The 17,441-nt window shown below is 45.0% G+C and overlaps 1 protein-coding gene across 1 annotated transcript in view; it reads left to right on the top strand.

The window, feature by feature from the left end:
- ME1 (malic enzyme 1) overlaps positions 1 to 17,441 on the top strand; it is a 309,039-nt gene that overhangs the window by 174,073 nt on the left and 117,525 nt on the right. The window contains exon 6 of the mRNA XM_006258408.4: positions 11,875 to 11,978. Coding sequence (XP_006258470.2) covers positions 11,875 to 11,978 — 104 coding nt within the window. The remainder of the gene's footprint in view (positions 1 to 11,874; positions 11,979 to 17,441) is intronic.

The following is a 17,441-nucleotide window of genomic DNA, read 5'->3' as shown; positions in this document are numbered from 1 at the left end:
TCGCCCCCGGGATAACAAGGAATAACAGCCACAAGTTGTTGGAGAGTCTGTTTAGATTAGACATCCGTAGGGACTACTTCACAATTAGGGCGACTGGGATCTGGAACCGACTTCCAAAGGAAGTGGTGCTGGCTCTTACCCTGGGGGTCTTTAAGAAGCGACTTGATGCATACCTGGCTGGGGTCACTTGAGCCCAGTTTTCTTCCTTCCCAGGCAGGGGGTCATACCTGAAGATCTACAAGGTCCCTTCCGACCCTACTTCTATGATTCTATGAGATCACCCCTGAGCCTGCTCTTTTCAAGGCTGAAGAGTCCCATAGCTCTCAGCCTCTCATCATAAGGTTTGTTTTCCTGACCTCTGATCATGTGCGTGGCTCTCCTATGCACTCTCTCAAGGTTCTCCATAACATTTTTGAATTGTGGAGGCCAAAAAAGGATGCAGTACTCCAGCTTCAGCCTCACCAAGGCTGAATACAACGGGAGAATGACGTCCCAGGATTTGCTTGAGAAGCATCTATGGATGCAACCTAGTGTTTTGCTTACTTTACTAGCTGCAGCACTGCATTGAAGGCTCATGTTCATCTTGTGGTCAGTTATGACCCCCAAGTCCCTTTCATCCATAGTGCTAGCCAGTGTAGCACTGCTGAGGCTATAAGTATGCTGCGGGTTTTTCTTCCCAAGAAGAACCTTGCATTTTTTGGTGTTGAACACCATCAGGTTCTCATCCACCCACTTGCTGAGCCTTCTGAGATGAGTCAGAAGGTAAAATGAATGTAGATAGAAATGTAAACTTCATTGTCTAGGGTACATACAGACACTTGCGGAGGTTAGATAATCTTAAAAAGGGCCACTTGATCTAATTTGGTTCACTTGGATATGGACCTTGCACTTAGATCCACCTAACTAGGTTTCTAAGTGTGATCTGTACAGAAGTTCAGAACAGTTAGACTGCATCTGCCATTTTTAGACTGATCTAAGTTAACTTTGGGTGTGTACAAACTTTTAGGCAGCATGTTCTTCCTATAGCACTTCACACAAAAGCGCCATAGGGTGCCATTGAACCTAACAAGCTTTGGGATCCTGCCTGCAGTGGCCCTGGCCAGCAGGAGGGGGTGCTTCAACAGCCTCCCAAGAAGCCTTTCTCCCCAGCCCTGCCCCCATCCACCAACTGGCAACTGTCAGCAGTGGCTGGAGTGAAGTGGGGAAGGGACCCCCCTTGCCACACAGCTCCCCCCACTACCCCTGCTGGGGTCTTGGGGAGCTGGGCTGGGCCCGCATGGCAGGGGGGCTACCTTCCCCCCCCACCCTGCACTGACAGTGGCAGTGTTGGCTGCTGTGCCTGGAGCTTGGGCAAGAGGGAAATGGAGTCCCCTCACCTCATAGGCCCAACTTAACTCCCCCCCCTTACCCCTCCCAAGACCCTAGCAGGAGTATATGGGCTGGGTTCATGTGGTGGGGGGCTCCATTCCCCAACTCCTTGTTCTAGCCTCTTCACAATGGCAGCATGCAGCTGCTGACTCAGCTTTGCCACAGCTGGGGTGGAGTGGAGAGGAGACTCTGCCTCACGTACCACTCCCAGCTGCTGTTCTCTTGGGGGGAGGCTAGGCCAGGCCTGTGAAGGAAGGGGGGGCTCTGTCTCCTTCCCCCCCCACCCTCCTTGCCCCAGCTCTGGCTGTGGCAAAGCTGAGCCAGCAGCTGTGTACCGCTGCTGCCGGCTGGGATGGGAGGGGTGGGGGAAGGAAGAGCCCGCCCCCCGCATTGTACAACCCCGGGTCCTGCTCCTTCCAGTACCCCAGCGTGTGTAGCTAGAGGGGCTGCAAGGCAAGGCAGGGGGCTCCATTCCCCAATCCCCCCATCGAAGCCTCTTGACAGTGGAAGCATGCAGCTGCCAGCTCACTTCTGCTGACTGGAGCTGAGGCAGGGGAGAAATGGCGCTCCCCTCAGCTGTGCAGGCCTGCCTTGGCTACCCCCCATCCATGAGCAGGGGTAGCTGAGGGAGCACATGGTGGGGGGGGGGGGGGCTTTCTCCCTCTGCCTGGATGCGTAGAAAAGAGGCAGAGTTTTTTCTGTCTCTTCTTTGTGGCAGCCCAGGGGCAGGGTTGGGCCAGTGCTCACAGGCCCAGCCCCACAAAGACGCCTGGGATGCAGGCAGAATTTCCTGTAATTAACCCTCAATGGGAACCCGTACACAGGTTAACTGCCCTAGAGTACCTTCAACTGATACTGTGTCCAAGGGTTAATTTTTTGTGAGAATCGCCATTTTTAAAGTGCTCTGCAGCCCTAAATGTGTGTTTATGTTATGATTACAGAGCACTTTTGGTGGCCTCATTATGTGAAAAGTGTAATTTCTGTACACACCCTGGACCTCAGAGGTAGTTTAACTTTGATCATGTCCAGCAAGATCTATCTAATTGAACTGTACATTTTCCAGTGCAGCCCCAGGGCTGGGATAGCCCACTTGCCGGCCCTGGCCATGAGGCTGTGCTTTCCCTACCCTCCAGTCCCTTCCCCAAATGAAACCTCCCACCAAATCCCTCTAGTCTTTTCACAGGAATCCATTTCGACTAATGTTTATGGGTAAAATGAAAAGAGCAATATTTCAAAGTTGTAATTTTGTTTAAATGAAGTAAAAATAGTTAATATGATTTTAATTTTTCATTTTAATTTAAACTTCATTTAAATGTTATGTTGAATACATATTTTGTATGGTTTCAACATGATCAAAGTAGTCTTGATTCTGAATTATTTTTTAAACTTTTGTTATGGGAATTTTTGGCATTTCATTTTGACTTGGGTAAAAACAGATTTTGAAATGTCTGAATTTTCCACAAATTTTATTTCTGATCAGTTCTAATTTCTACCCTTCTTCTCTCTTCTAAATGAGAATTTGAAAATTTCAAAATGCCCCTTTTAATTTTGTAAATTCAATAAAGTTTAGTTTAAAGCTTAATTTTGTAAAGTATGGTAAGTTTATTTAAGAGTGCAAAACAAGTTTATTTTGTACAGTTCATCACTGAAAATATAAAGATTTGAAATACCATCATAATTTCCAACAACTTTTATTTCAAAGGATGCTATGACTTATTTTACCCTAAAATTACGTACCTTCCACCCAAATTGGTTACAAGGGCAATGTGTAGTGGGTGCATGTGCACTCCCTGAGCGTGGAGGTGTACCCCCTGCAAAAAGGCGCTGCCAACAGTGTCAGCAGTGCCCGCAGGCAGTCACAGCTGACCACCCCACTGCCAACGCTGCAGGTGGTGCCTGCGGCCCCCACTGCCAACAGTGCCAGCGGCATCTGCAGGAGCTCCCGCCAACGCAGCCATGCCTCTCCAGCTGCCGGGGGCACACGCTGCTCATGATTAGTTATTCAGCTTTTTACCCTTGAAAATAATTTGCAATAGAAATAAAGATGAGAGACAGATGCAGGGTTTTCACATAGTCCATAGTACTATAGTCCTTTGGCATTCAGCATGCCAGATAGTTTTCTGACTTTTCTAAGAGTGTCAGCACCACCTGAAAGGTTCTGAGCATTCTACCCTGAGTTTACTGTGACTGGAGTTGTTCAGTGTGTTTACAGGATCCGGTTCTGTACCTCCAATTTTCCTGTAAACCTGTTCTCTGAAAAGAAAAATCTGTTCCAAGGAAATATTCCAGTGCCAAATTTCAGAGTATATGGCATTTCAGCATGTTCATTCCCTGTTGCTGAATTCTACCACTTGTGCAATCTTCTGTTTTTCACTGGGTTGACTCCTGGACCTAAATTAGAGCCAGGTGCACAGTTCAGGTCTTGCTTGAACTTTGATGGTTTGCTGATTTCTTAACAAGAAATGTGTACAAGTAAGATACTATAAATGAGTTGCTTTTTTTTTTTCTTACAGCCCCTGAGGTCATTACAGTTTTAATATGTTCAGGTGGTGCTTCAAAGAACTCTTTGTTATTTTACACAGCAAATTCTAAGTACATCTATATTACCTTTCCAGTACCAGAACCTCAGTCAAGCTCCTTTTGTGGAAAAATGATTGATGCTCAAGTTTGAAGTTGTATTTCTAAGCATGAATATGTCTTACATCCTTGTTTGCATTCAAGCATAAGTGTATAAAAAGTCTTTATTCACCTTCTGTTGTGTGTGTTAAATGATATTTAATGCAACCCATTAATCAGAGAAAGGAGAGAGCTGTTGTGAAGGAGATAAATCTCCAAAAGAAAAAAATAGTTCTAAAACAACAAGCTTGTGATTCAAGTTTCTTTCTTTGACTTGAGGAAAAGGACCTTGCACACCAGGTTGACACATTTGACTATAGTATCCAACTTTCTTTACAGTAATTCAGTTCGAGGATGATAAAATAGTTAGTAGTAAATATGTTATTTCTCAAGATATGTGAACCATTTAAAGGAGAAAACCTCAGCTCTTCATTTTCATTGTTGTGACCTGAATAACAGCATAATGTGCACAAGCAGCTTTATTCATTTTTCAGTGCCTTTTTAAGAAAGAAGTTACCCAATGGTTTGCTGCTCATGGTTTAAAAATGACCACTGTTCTTTTAAGTTGAATGTTGCATTTTTTTGTTCCCTATCTGGGTTTCACTGTACATGGGCTTGGCAGAATTCAGTTTTTATTTTTTCATAATTTTGGTGGATAATGTCAATGTTTATTTTAAAGCATTTCTTTCAATTTTTATCAATTTAAATTTTCAGGATTGCACAAAATTACAAGTGTGGGGACAGACTATTAATGATAAATGTAACTACTATAGGACTGCCACCAGCTGAGTGACAGAGCCCTTAGCTCCCTCATCTGCTTTGTCACTTCCTCTTCTTTTGTTCCCAGTCCCCTGAGTTTCATAAGAGTTGCAGTCCAAACTATAGTCAGCTTGGTTTTGTAGGACTGCTCCCCCTGTCATCACACACTCCACCAACTATCATTTTTCTTGCATCTCCTTTCTATAAATTTTGGTTATTAATGATGGAAATATTTTTTTGTCAGTCTAGGTAGATTCGACATATATCAGCGTTTACCAATTTAAAAAAAAATCAAATCCTGCCATGCCTAACTATATATCATTCCAAGCAACTGCATAGGATTTTTTTTGCTTATTTCCTGTTGAACTGTAACACTGGTAAAAGAGCATTCACTGAGCTGTAAAAGAATTTTCATAGACATTAGGGCTGGAAGGGACCTCGGAAGATCGAGTCCAGCCCCCTGCCCAAAGGGCAGGAAGTCAGCTGGGGTCATAGGATCCCAGTAAGATAAGCATCCAGTTTGCTCTTGAAGGTGTTCAATGTAGGCGCTTGAACCACCTCCGATGGCAGGCTGTTCCAGACCTTGGGGGCTCGGACAGTAAAGAAATTCTTCCTTATGTCCAGCCTAAAACGGTCTTGTAGTAGTTTATGACCGTTTGACCTAGTCGTCATCCCTTGGGGCGCTCTGGTGAACAAACGTTCCCCCAGATACTGGTGGTCACCCCTGATAACCTTATAGGTGGCCATCAGATCACCCCTGAGCCTGCGCTTTTCCAGGCTAAAGAGCCCCAGGGCTCTCAGCCTGTCATCGTAGGGTCTGCTTCCCTGACCTCTGATCATGCACGTGGCTCTTCTCTGGACTCTCTCAAGCTTCTCCACATCCTTTTTGAATTGTGGAGCCCAAAACTGGACGGAATACTCCAGCTGCGGCCTCACTAAGGCCGAGTACAAGGGGAGAACGACGTCCCAGGATTTGCTTGAGAAGCATCTATGGATGCAAGCCAGCGTTTTGGTCGCTTTACTAGCTGCAGCATTGCATTGCAGGCTCATGTTCATCTTGTGGTCAATGATGACCCCCAAGTCTCTTTCTTCCTTAGTGCTAGCCAACATAGCACTAAGGAGCCTATAAGGATGCTGCGGGTTTTTCTTCCCAAGGTGGAGAACCTTGCATTTATCGGCGTTGAACACCACCAGATTCTCGTCCGCCCACTTGCTGAGCCTGTCCAGGTCAGCCTGGATCACCCGTCTGTCTTCTGGTGTGGATGCTTTGCCCCAAAGTTTGGTGTCATCGGCGAACTTGGCCAGTCCGCTTCTGACTCCAGTGTCCACATCATTAATGAAGATGTTGAACAGTATGGGTCCAAGGACAGAGCCTTGCGGGACCCCACTAGTCACAGGACACCACGATGAGTGACTTCCATCAATTACTACCCTCTGGGTCCGACCCCGGAGCCAATTTTCCAGCCAGTGGTTTGTGGAGGACCCAAGGTGACAATTGGCCAGTTTCACCAAGAGGTGATCATGGGATACCAGAATGAAGGCTTTTTTGAAGTCAAGATATATGACATCAATCTCTTCTCCCTTGTCCAGGTGATAGGTCACCTGGTCATAGAGGGAAATGAGATTGGTCAAGCAAGACCTACCCGCAACAAACCCGTGCTGGCTATCCCTTTAAGATGTTGGCGTTGGCCAGTCCATTAAGGATGGCCTCCTTAATAAACTTTTCTAAGATCTTCCCCGGGATAGAAGTCAGGCTGATGGGCCTATAGTTAGCCGGATCCACTTTCCTCCCTTTCTTGAAGATAGGCACCACATTGGCCTTCTTCCAGTCTTCGGGTACTACACCAGAGCGCCACGAGTTTTCAAAGATCTGTGCTAGAGGCTGGGCTATGATGCTCGCCAGCTCCTTGAGTACCCTGGTACTCAAGTTTTGAGTTTTGGTAAAGCTGTACAGAATTTTAACAGAGATGTATTGCCAAATTAGTTGTCTAGGCTTATTATACTCCGCCTAAACTGGAAACCTTAATAAAGAGCCCCATATGCATTCAGGTACTTTTTAAGGGTGCCTCATTAAGGTTCTGTATCAAAGGGGTTGGGTGGGTGGGTGTGGTGCTTCTATAAGTGTGGTTGGTTGACACTTCGTATAAATGCCTTAATTTTAAATACTGGACTATGAAATTGAGCATCTAGTACTAAATACAGAGGTGGGACCAGAGATAAGGGAGCCTATAAATAGCGCCGAAGCTTTAATTATGCACTTAGGAATGAGTTTTTGTTTAGCAAGAAATAGAATGTGTGGTAGTCAAGAAATAACTTGATTTTTCTGGATTTATAATTCAGCCAAAGTTGGCTTCTGGCTGAACACTTGGTGTATTGTTTCAGTCTGCCTATGAACATTTTATTTAACTACGTTTGACAAATAATGACACATGGAAATAAACCTTGCACATTTCATGGATTGTTTTTTCAAAAATCTGGAACAAAACCTGATTACTTTGTTCAATATTTATTACAAGAATATTAATTTATTTAAACTGAGATGGTGTAGCTCTCTGCACCCCGCCCCCTGCCCCAGCACTGCTCAGCTCCCCACAGTAGCTAGGAGCTGAGCAGCGCCAGGACTCATGAGCTGCTTGCTTCCCTGCACAGCCCAAAGCTGGCCAGGAACTGTCACATTCTGGGGCAGGTCCCAGTCAGCTCCTGGTCGTGCAAAGAATTCACCGCACAGCCCAGGGCTGGCTGGGAACTGTCCCATTCTGAGGCAGGTCCCAGCCAACCCTGGGCAATGAGAAGAGTCCTCCACAGAGAAAAAATGCCCCAGAAGCAGAACAGTTCCTGGCCAGTGCCAGGCTGCCTAGGGAAGCCCCTCTGCGGGTGGGAGAGCTCTGCAGCAGCAACTGTTTCCCAGCCCATGCACATCAGGACCCCTCCTGATGCGTATGAGGCCAAGAGACAGCTGCTGCAGCAGCTTGCAGAGCTCTTCCAGTCCTATGTGCGGTGGGCCTTGCCCTGTGTTCCCTGCCAGCCCCTAAGCTAGCACCCAGGGGGAGCCTGTAGCTCCCTCTAGCTGCTGCATTGGGACAGCAGAGTGGGAGCATATCTGCTCCCAAGGCATGCTCCTGGGTAGGCTTACTGTGCAGTATTTTTACTGCTCAGTAAGCCTATTTTGAATTAATAGCATGTGTAGATGCGCACCCAGTGAGTATTTAAAAAAAATAAAGGGAGAAGTGAGTTTGAAATCTAGCGGTACTGGGAAATTAAGCCCTGTGTTTTATTAACAGCATGAGCAGTGGCAGGGCAAGCTTCCTAGCAAAACTTCAAGCATACTTGCAGCAAACTTACATAAACTTCAGTTCAGCCAAGCAACTGAATATGAGTTTAAAGTTGAATAAGTTCTTTGCTGGATTGGGACCATAATCTTCTAATGCATAGGTCTTAGTATGCTAAATATATGTATTGCAGTGGTCACTCTCTTAAAACCTGCCAGTATTTATGGCAGTAACCGGAAGGTATATATCAGTGTTCCAGTATTACTGTTCTTCTGACTAACTGTTGGGAATACTTGAAATACACAGATAATGAGTTTATTTGCTCTAAATGAATTTTTGTAATTATGATAACTTTTGGTACTTAGGAAAATAATTTATCTGAAATGATAATGCAGTATTAAATTAAACTCCATGACTAAGCAGTAATTAATTAACATATTTACAAACTGTTGAACTAGATGCACATCCTCAGTGTAATTTAAATAGGTTTAAAACATTGAAACTGGAATGGATTGATTAGTGTAACAGAGACCTTAGTATGAGAGAAAATGAAAAGAACTCTGGTCCAATTAATATTTCTTTATACAAAGTAGAACAGCTCTAAGAAGAGAAATTGGGAGATCCCTGCCCTAAAATAGCTGGTAGACTGGTGGGTGGTCAAGACACTTACCTGAAGTGGGAAACTGAGAATCAAGACCTTGGTTTGAATTTGGCAGAGCATGCATTTGCACTTTGGTCTTTTATATCACCACTAAACGATTGACTATCGTGAGTTGGGAAGGATCTAATTTACCAAGCCTATGCTGACACTGGGACCATCATAGAGAAAATAAGCCCTTCCCACTTTCCCCTTGTTTACTCAGACAGCAGAGGTGGTTTGGGATTGGCCCAGGGTGGCTTGCAGTTGGCCTTGGGTATGCACCATAATACTGCTCTCAAGTTCCCTGTTTTTTGGTCATGCTGAGGGTGGTGCTCAGGGCCATTTGTGAGCCCTCTGTGCTGTCTAGTTACTGGACTTTGCTTTGCTGGAGGAGGAGCAAATGGGTGGAACTGATTTTGTTGGCAGCAGCCACAGTGTCGTGCAGAGAGGCAGTATAGTTATGGTCTGTTTCTCTTTCTTTTATGAGAAATGTCATCCTTATTGAAGTTGGTATGTACATTCCTGCTGTAGTTTTGGTTTTGACGAATCAACATTTTTGATGAAAAATGTTTTCTCAAAAAATCCTGACCAGTTCTACTCTGGAAGCAACTGAAATTATAAACTAACTAACATCTTTGGGTACTCTAAACTGTGCTGACTAATGGGACATTGTGTGTTACTGTTAGATGTCATATAGAGAAATTATTTTCTCTATCAATTTTTACAAACCTAATTGCTAACAGGAGCCTATTGCCTTTAATCTACACATGATGAGTTCATTTTTTATGTTCTGCTAATGTATATAAATTATGTCCTTACACAGACTTATCGTTCAGTTTCTTGTATTTGAGCCGTCATGGTCATATGTTTCCTGGAGATTTGTTACTTGAAGAATTTCATCAGTTACTTAAATTTAAGTTGTCATTTAACATACTGGCAATGGGACCTGATTTTTTTTATTTTTTTTTTTCTTTTCTGGTGGCCTGCCATCATTTCTCTTGTTTGGCTTTGAAGTTTTAGAACTCAGTTAATGTTGGAAGGCTTTTGCACATATTGTTAATAGTAGTTGTAGTAAATACTTCTTTATGTTAGTGCCTGAAGATTCCACTGAAGATTGGGGCTCACTTTTGCTCAGGGTAGGGGGAGAGGGGAGGGAAGAAGGAGGTATTTTGCAATTGGAAGGAACAAAACTGAGAGGGCAGGGAAATGGGGTATATACAAAAAAAAAAAGAAAAAAAAAAAAGAGGGGAAAGAATATACAGCTTTGCTACACACATCCTTTTTAATCTTTTCAACTCAGAGTTGCCTCTTAGCAGTGCCCCTCTCCCATTTCCCTCCCCCTTTTCTTATCATTTATATTTAAATTTATTGCATTCCTTCTTATTTAGTTCCATTGTTCTCTGCAAAGTCAATTCTTCCAACTGATGAAGTAGATGCAGGGCTGGTCTGTGGACTGGATGCAGCATAATCCAGTGCAGATGCTCCATGCGGTGCATGCCTTGGACCAGCCCGGCGTGTTGCTTGCAGTACATGTCGGGTCTGGTCCTGCACACCCTGTGTAGTCTGTGCTGGCCCTGACCTTGCATGCAGCAAAAACTGGGGCCAGTCAGTGCATGATACATCCAGTATATGGGGCAGTCTGTGGCAAGTGCTTCATGTGTGACACTGGGCTGGCCCTACATGCTGGATCCAGGGCCAGTCTGGACTGTGCCCACAGACTGGATCCCCTGACCGGCCCTATGCACTATGTGCAGCACATGCCAGCACGAGCTCTTCGTGGCATATGGTGCATAGGACTAGTCTGAAGTGCATGCTGCATGTGTATCTCTGCCAGATGAGCCCTGAACGCTGGATCTGGCACAGTCATTCAGTGGGCCTGATCCAGACTGTCTCCAAATCCAGTGTGCAGGACCGGTCCAGTATGGACACCACAGAGTGTTTCTAAACTCTGCATGCAATGCCTATGCTGGCTCCAGCCCCTGTGCCGCCTGTGCCGGACAGGCTCCACATACCACATGTAGTGTGTATGGCTGGGGCCAGTTTACACTGCATGTGATATGCTGGTCTGAGACCCACGGGCAGCACTGTGGGCCAGATGGTAGGGTTCTGCAGGCCACATCTGTGACTCTTATTAAGTACATTATCACTTTTATGAAAGCTTGTGCTTCTGAACACATTAGTCTTTAAGGTGCTACCCTGCCCTGCCTTCTTTACTGAAACTGAGTAAGAACTTCTATGTTTTTGCTATGTATAAAATTTTACTCGGGACCTTGTACCTTTTGCCTAAAAATGAATATTCTAAAGCAGTGAATTCACAAAGCCGTTATGATGGCTCTTCTAAAAACCAAAGCAAAATAGACATTGAGAAGAATCAATTATTGTCAGATGGCACAGCCACAGTCTGGCTAAGCATTTCAATTCAATTTATAACAGGAATCCAAATGAAGGGGCTGAGCATTTTGAAATGATGTTTAAATGGAGTGGTGCCAGAGGAAGATAAATCAAAGCTCTTATAGAAACTGAAGAGCCAGAAGTCTGGGACAGCTCTATAATATGAAAATAAAAGTCTGTTTTACTGGCAGTTTGGGCTTTTTTAATGAAAACATAGCTACTAAAACATAAAATGTGATGTGCTGCTTCTGAAATACACTGATCACTGAACTAGAAAAAACCCAAACCAGAGAGCTTTAGTTTAATGTAGAAGTCGGTATGGCTGTACCTGAATGTGTTCTGTGGAACAGGCATTTTGAATATTAATATTTTAAGGTATATTATGATGTATGAGAACTTGACATGAACAGTGAAACGGTTTTATATGAGGGAAAGTAATATTTCCATTTATGTATAAAGAGGGAGTTTAAAAAAAACAACCCCTCTTTAAAGACTAGAATGAGGATAAACAAATATATATTTCTGTTTCCACTAGAAAACCATTTAATACCTGTGTAACCAACTTTTATCATTTAAACCTTTACTACTTTGCTAGATAATGACACAGATGAATTCTGTTCCCCATGATACAGTGGGGTGTTTCTGTTGTCTTCGTTACAATTCCTCAATCTGTATGTACAGATGGATAAATGGATAAGTACCCCACATGCTAGGTTAATCGTCAAATACTGTATCACTGTCTCTTCTTTATTATTCTTTTGATGATGATGATTTTAGGATGTAGCAGTGTAGCTTCTTTATTTGAGTTGAACTTTTTTTTTTTTTTAACAGGAGTTACTAAAAGATCCTTTGTATATTGGACTGAGACACAAAAGAGTGAGAGGTCAAGCCTATGATGATCTTCTTGATGAATTCATGCAAGCTGTGACTTCAAGGTACACAATACATTTGCTATTCATTGGGCTCAACTGCTATAGTGTTCTGAGTCTTGTCTGTTTCTTATGCCTCAGAGTGCACCACATAGTAAATTAGTAAATTAAAGTCAGGGTAATTATCCATGTATGAAACTATATACATTTGGGTGTATCCATGACTGGTGAATTTTCAACTCCAAGGAGTGGACAGAGATCATTTATATCTGTATTAGGTAATATTGGTATAGGCAGTTGGAATATAACTGAGTCTGCATGCTCCTGTGATGGTAAATGTGGAGCAAAATCATTGCAACTTGAATGCTGTTTAATTCAGAGTTAAAATGTGGTGCAGCGGACCGTTTTGACTTTCAAGTGATTTATTCTAAATCATGTCAGATTATTCCTGTTTCATCCATGGTTACTTTTATAAAGGAATGGTCTAGCTTCTGTGCTACAGCAGTGTATGCCATCTTTCTGGTCACTTTTTATTATGTTTAAGCTCCACAGCATATGGTAAACTTTTCTGTTCCTTTTTGTCATGATTTAGCTAACTTATACCATTACAGGGGTATGCAGTTTTAACAGTTACATTTGGCTAGGGACAGGCATTCAACTCCAGTGCAATAAATTTATAGGAAACATGGTGGGGAGTGGTAGGCGTGGGGGAGGGGAGGAGGTGAGAGCAGGGCATACAGGCATTTCAGCCCCATGGTTGGAGAGCAACATAGTTGCCTCAAGAGTGAGCTTTCTAGCCAGGGGGTGATAAGGAGGTTGCTCCCCTAGTCCCTATGGCAGAGAGGTTGTTTCCATCTGATACTACATGAGCATCAGCTGGAGGTAGCTGCAGGAAAGAGGCAGCCTCTTGCCTCCTGGAGCAGGAGGTGTGCTCCCTGCCCCTGCCCCTCTGTGGGCAAACTGGGGCTGTGCTTTCAGTCCTGGCTCCAACCTGGTGCTATTCAAAGGGCAGCAGGAAGTGGAGCTGTCCCCAGGGTTTCTTCAGTGCTGTGGGAGAGGTCTGGTTGTTGCTCTTCTCGTTGCAGGAAACTGACTATTGCTGGGGCCACTGGTGCTTGCCAGTGTTCTGGCTTTAGGGGCAACTCTTCCCATGGCTCTGAGAGAATGGACCAGCGCCTGTGCTGCAGCAGCCACAAGGGGGATCCCATCCCCGGTCAGAACAGTAGGCAGGGGACAGCCACACCAGCCAGCAGAGCTGGAGTGCTGCTGGTCACATGGCTGGCACACAGCTCCCCTGCTTTGGTCCACCCAGATCAATGGGACCAGGCAGGGGGGCAGCCTCTGGTCCTGAACACGGCTGGCCCCTGCCTGGTCTCCTGATCAGCTGATTGGCAGAACTGGGTGGGAGGCAGCTCCCAAAAGGCCACCCTGTACCCAGTCACCTTTTAAAGTAGGTGAAATGTATACCTGTCCATAACATTTGAGTCTGACATTTATTTAAATTTATCTCTGTTCTAGTAAATGGACATCAGAAATATTTATTCTTAAATAAGGCAAATGAAAACCAGGGTTTTAAGGGAGAGCACTCCACCTATTCAGACTCAGATATTTTCAAGTAAAGGAGATGCAATAGAAGGAACTACAGCAAATATCTGTTAAGCATTTTTCCTTTTTAAACAATATTTATTCTATTCTAATGGGTTTGGGAGTCAGATTACAATAGGCAGTTTGAGAAACACCCTAATTATAAACAGTTTTAGAATGAGGTATATTAACAAGTTTGCGGATGACACAACTGTGGGGAGAAGTGGACACGCCGGGGGGCAGGGAACAACTACAAGCAGAGCTGGACAGGTTGGACATGTGGGCGGAAAACAACAGAATGCAATTCAACAAGGAGAAATGCAAAGTGCTGCACCTAGGGAGGAAAAATGTCCAGAACACCTACTGCCTAGGGAATGACCTGCTTGGTGGAACAGAAGCGGAAAGGGATCTTGGAGTCCTAGTGGACTCCAAGATGAACATGAGTCGGCAGTGTGACGAAGCCATCAGAAAAGCTAATGGCACTTTATCGTGCATCAGCAGATGCATGACAAACAGATCCAAGGAGGTGGTACTTCCCCTCTATCGGGCACTGGTCAGACCGCAGTTGGAATACTGCGTGCAGTTTTGGGTGCCACACTTCAAGAGGGATGTGGATAACCTGGGGAGGGTCCAGAGAAGGGCCACTCGTATGGTTAAGGGATTGCAGGCCAAGCCCTATGAGGAGAGACTAAGGTACCTGGACCTCTTCACCTCTCAACCTTCTCTTGCGGAGGCTGACCTTGTGGCTGCCTATAAGTTCATCACGGGGGCACAGAAGGGAATTGGTGAGGATTTATTCACCAAGGTGCCCCCGGGGGTTACAGGAAATAATGGCCGCAAGCTAGCAGAGAGCAGATTTAGACTAGACATTAGGAAGAACTTCTTCACAGTTCGAGTGGCCAAGGTCTGGAATGGGCTTCCAAGGGAGGTGGTGCTCTCCCCTACCCTGGGGGTCTTCAAGAGGAGGTTGGATAAGCATCTAGCTGGGGTCATCTGAACCCAGCACTCTTTCCTGCCTATGTAGGGGGTTGGACTTATAGGCAGCCACAAAGTCGCCTCTCAACCTTCTCTTGTGGAGGCTGAAGAGGTCCAGGTGCCCTAGTCTCTCCTCATAGGGCTTGGCCTGCAAGCCCTTAACAATACGAGTGGCCCTTCTCTGGACCCTCCCCAGGTTATCCACATCCCTCTTGAAGTGTGGCACCCAAAACTGCACGCAGTATTCCAACTGCGGTCTGACCAGCGCCCGATAGAGGGGAAGTATCACCTCCTTGGATCTGTTTGTCATGCATCTGCTGATGCACGATAAAGTGCCATTAGCTTTTCTGATGGCTTCGTCACACTGCCGACTCATGTTCATCTTGGAGTCCACTAGGACTCCAAGATCCCTTTCCGCTTCTGTTCCACCAAGCAGGTCATTCCCTAGGCAGTAGGTGTTCTAGACCTTTTTCCTCCCTAGGTGCAGCACTTTGCATTTCTCCTTGTTGAATTGCATTCTGTTGTCTTCTGCCCATATGTCCAACCTGTCCAGGTCTGCTTGTAGTTGTTCCCTGCCCCCCGGCATGTCCACTTCTCCCCACAGTTTTGTGTCATCCACAAACTTGGACAGAGTACAGTTCACTCCCTCATCCAAGTTGCTGATGAAGATATTGAAGAGTATTGGTCCAAGGACCGAGCCCTGCGGGACCCCACTGCCCACACCCTTCCAGGTTGATACTGACCAATCCACTACGACTCTCTGGGTGCAACCCTCTTATATTTTTCTTTAACAGAACTAGCAAATGGGAACTGGGAAAAGGGGAGAAAAAATTGGTTCCCAGGTCATCTTGCCAATTTCTTTACTCTGGTCATTAATAGATAGAATGAAGGACTATAATCTAAATTAATAAAGGGAGCGTTTAATCATTTGGTTACTAACAACGTATAGTCTGGACCTGATCCTGAGATGTGATGAGCCCCGTCAGTAGAAATTAGTCAGACGTTTTCAGGTTCTTGTCCTGCATATTTACAGCTTTGTTATGGTATAAACATCCTGACCTTAGAGAAGCCTTAGACTGTGTACAAACGTTCAAATGTTCTGGGAGGATTTTCTAAGGTTTGTTCTCCTGTTAGAAAAACTTAGCCAGAGATGCTTGGACAGACATTTGAATACTCTTGAAGAGCCCTTGAAGAGCAGAGAGAGCTTGCAGTGCTGATACTGCACAGCCAGGGCAGGGCCTGAACGCGCGCGTGTGTGCGCGCGCGCGCGCGCGCACACACACACACACACACCATGCAAAAGCTGCAGTTGAGTTTGTCTGCCTTAATTTTTTGTTAGTCAGTTCTTGAGTGATTGCCAGGGAGCCTGATGTTAGTGCTGAGCCAAGATTTTTGAAATAAGAGATTGTCTGCTTTCCTGTTCCAGGGTTGATGTTTGAGTAAGAAAGTAACTTCTAATGATACTAATTCTGTATCACTGAATAGTAGAGGAGAAACCAACTTGAAAGCTCCAACATAAGCCATCTTTGGGAAATGGGGCACCAATATCAAAACTTAGAGGAAAAAAAATTAATCCTACTGAATGTGCGGATTTTCAAGATGGTGACACTATTATTTTCATAGATTATAAAGTCAGAAGGGACCCAATGGATCATTGTGTCCGACCCCCTGCCCCTGGCACATGAGGAGCCCTTAATAATCAAGGGGTACCTTCACAAACAGTTTGATCAGTGATAAGTGTGTTTTGCATTTTCAGTTGTCTAGTTTTGCTTTTCTTTTCTTGTTCATGGACAACTGAAAGACTGATCTGCCTCCCCTAGGTCTAAGGGTAAGTATGAAAGAAATAGAACAGTTAAAATAGAAAGGGCATGGGTATGCCATATATGAGACTGTTTTCCCAGAGATCCAATGGTAAAAATGTTATGAAAAGATGTGACGGCTATAACCTGTATCTATGAAAAGCATGTGACACAAATATGAGAACTGGCAAGCATGATGCTTAATTTTGGGAGTGAAACTACTAAAACCCCAAGAAACTAATTAACTTTGTTTTGTATAGATACTGTATGCTATGCAACTTCTGTATTTGAAAAGTAGTATTTCTGAATTATTCCCTATATGCCCCAGGGCTGGGGCTGGCAGGGGTTAGTTCTCTGGCAACTGCCAGGGAAAGGAGCTCCTGCATGAAAGAGCCATAAGGTTCCCGGAGCTCATAAGGTACCGTGGACTGAGTAGCATGCTAGACTAGGGGAAAAGTTTGCCTTATATGGGCAGAGAGTGATTCCATCACTATTGTTGTTATAGTCCAGGGGTTGATGTTTGTGTTGTTGTTTGAACCGGTGGTTTGGGATGAGGGGAAGTACAGAGGCTTCATTAGTGCCCAGAAGAGGCATGCAATTGCTTTGGGCCATGTCAGCAGTTAGCTTGGAGCTCAGGTAGTTACAGAACCTGTAAAGGGTGGTGTGTGTGCAAAACACAGAGCACAGAAGGGGCCAGAGGTCCTGGCACCAGGGCGGGTGCAACAGACAGGCCAGACTGCGTCCCTCTGGCGTTGGGCTGAGACACGGGGCAGAGAGCATGGTGCCACAGGTGCGCAGTGTATGGGGCCAGAGTTCCTGTGACGGGAAAGGAGGGAGCGGAGCTAGCACCTCAAAGCCAGATCCAACACAGCGTACTTAGGTTAGAAGGCTGAGCCACATTAAAGGGGTAGTGACTGAGTAGGCTGAGGCCCCAACAGAGGGGACTACAGTCATATAATACCTGTGATAGCATGGGGTGTGGTATAGGGGAGGTTTGGAGCTACACAATCTCATAAGGCTTAAGATGTCCCATGAGGCACCAAGTTGGAACAGGACCTGGCAAGGGGCTCAAGGACCCATAGGGTGTAGTAAGGTTCAACAGGATGGTGGCTACACAAACTCGTGGGCAGCCTCCCTACTTATTATTTTTTCCAACAAATTGTGGCAGGAG

The sequence above is a fragment of the Alligator mississippiensis genome, chromosome 1, assembly GCF_030867095.1.
Source record: "Alligator mississippiensis isolate rAllMis1 chromosome 1, rAllMis1, whole genome shotgun sequence".
Lineage (NCBI taxonomy): Eukaryota > Metazoa > Chordata > Crocodylia > Alligatoridae > Alligator > Alligator mississippiensis.
The sequence above is the reverse complement of the archived record's forward strand: the minus strand, read 5'-3'. Positions and strand labels throughout refer to the sequence as shown.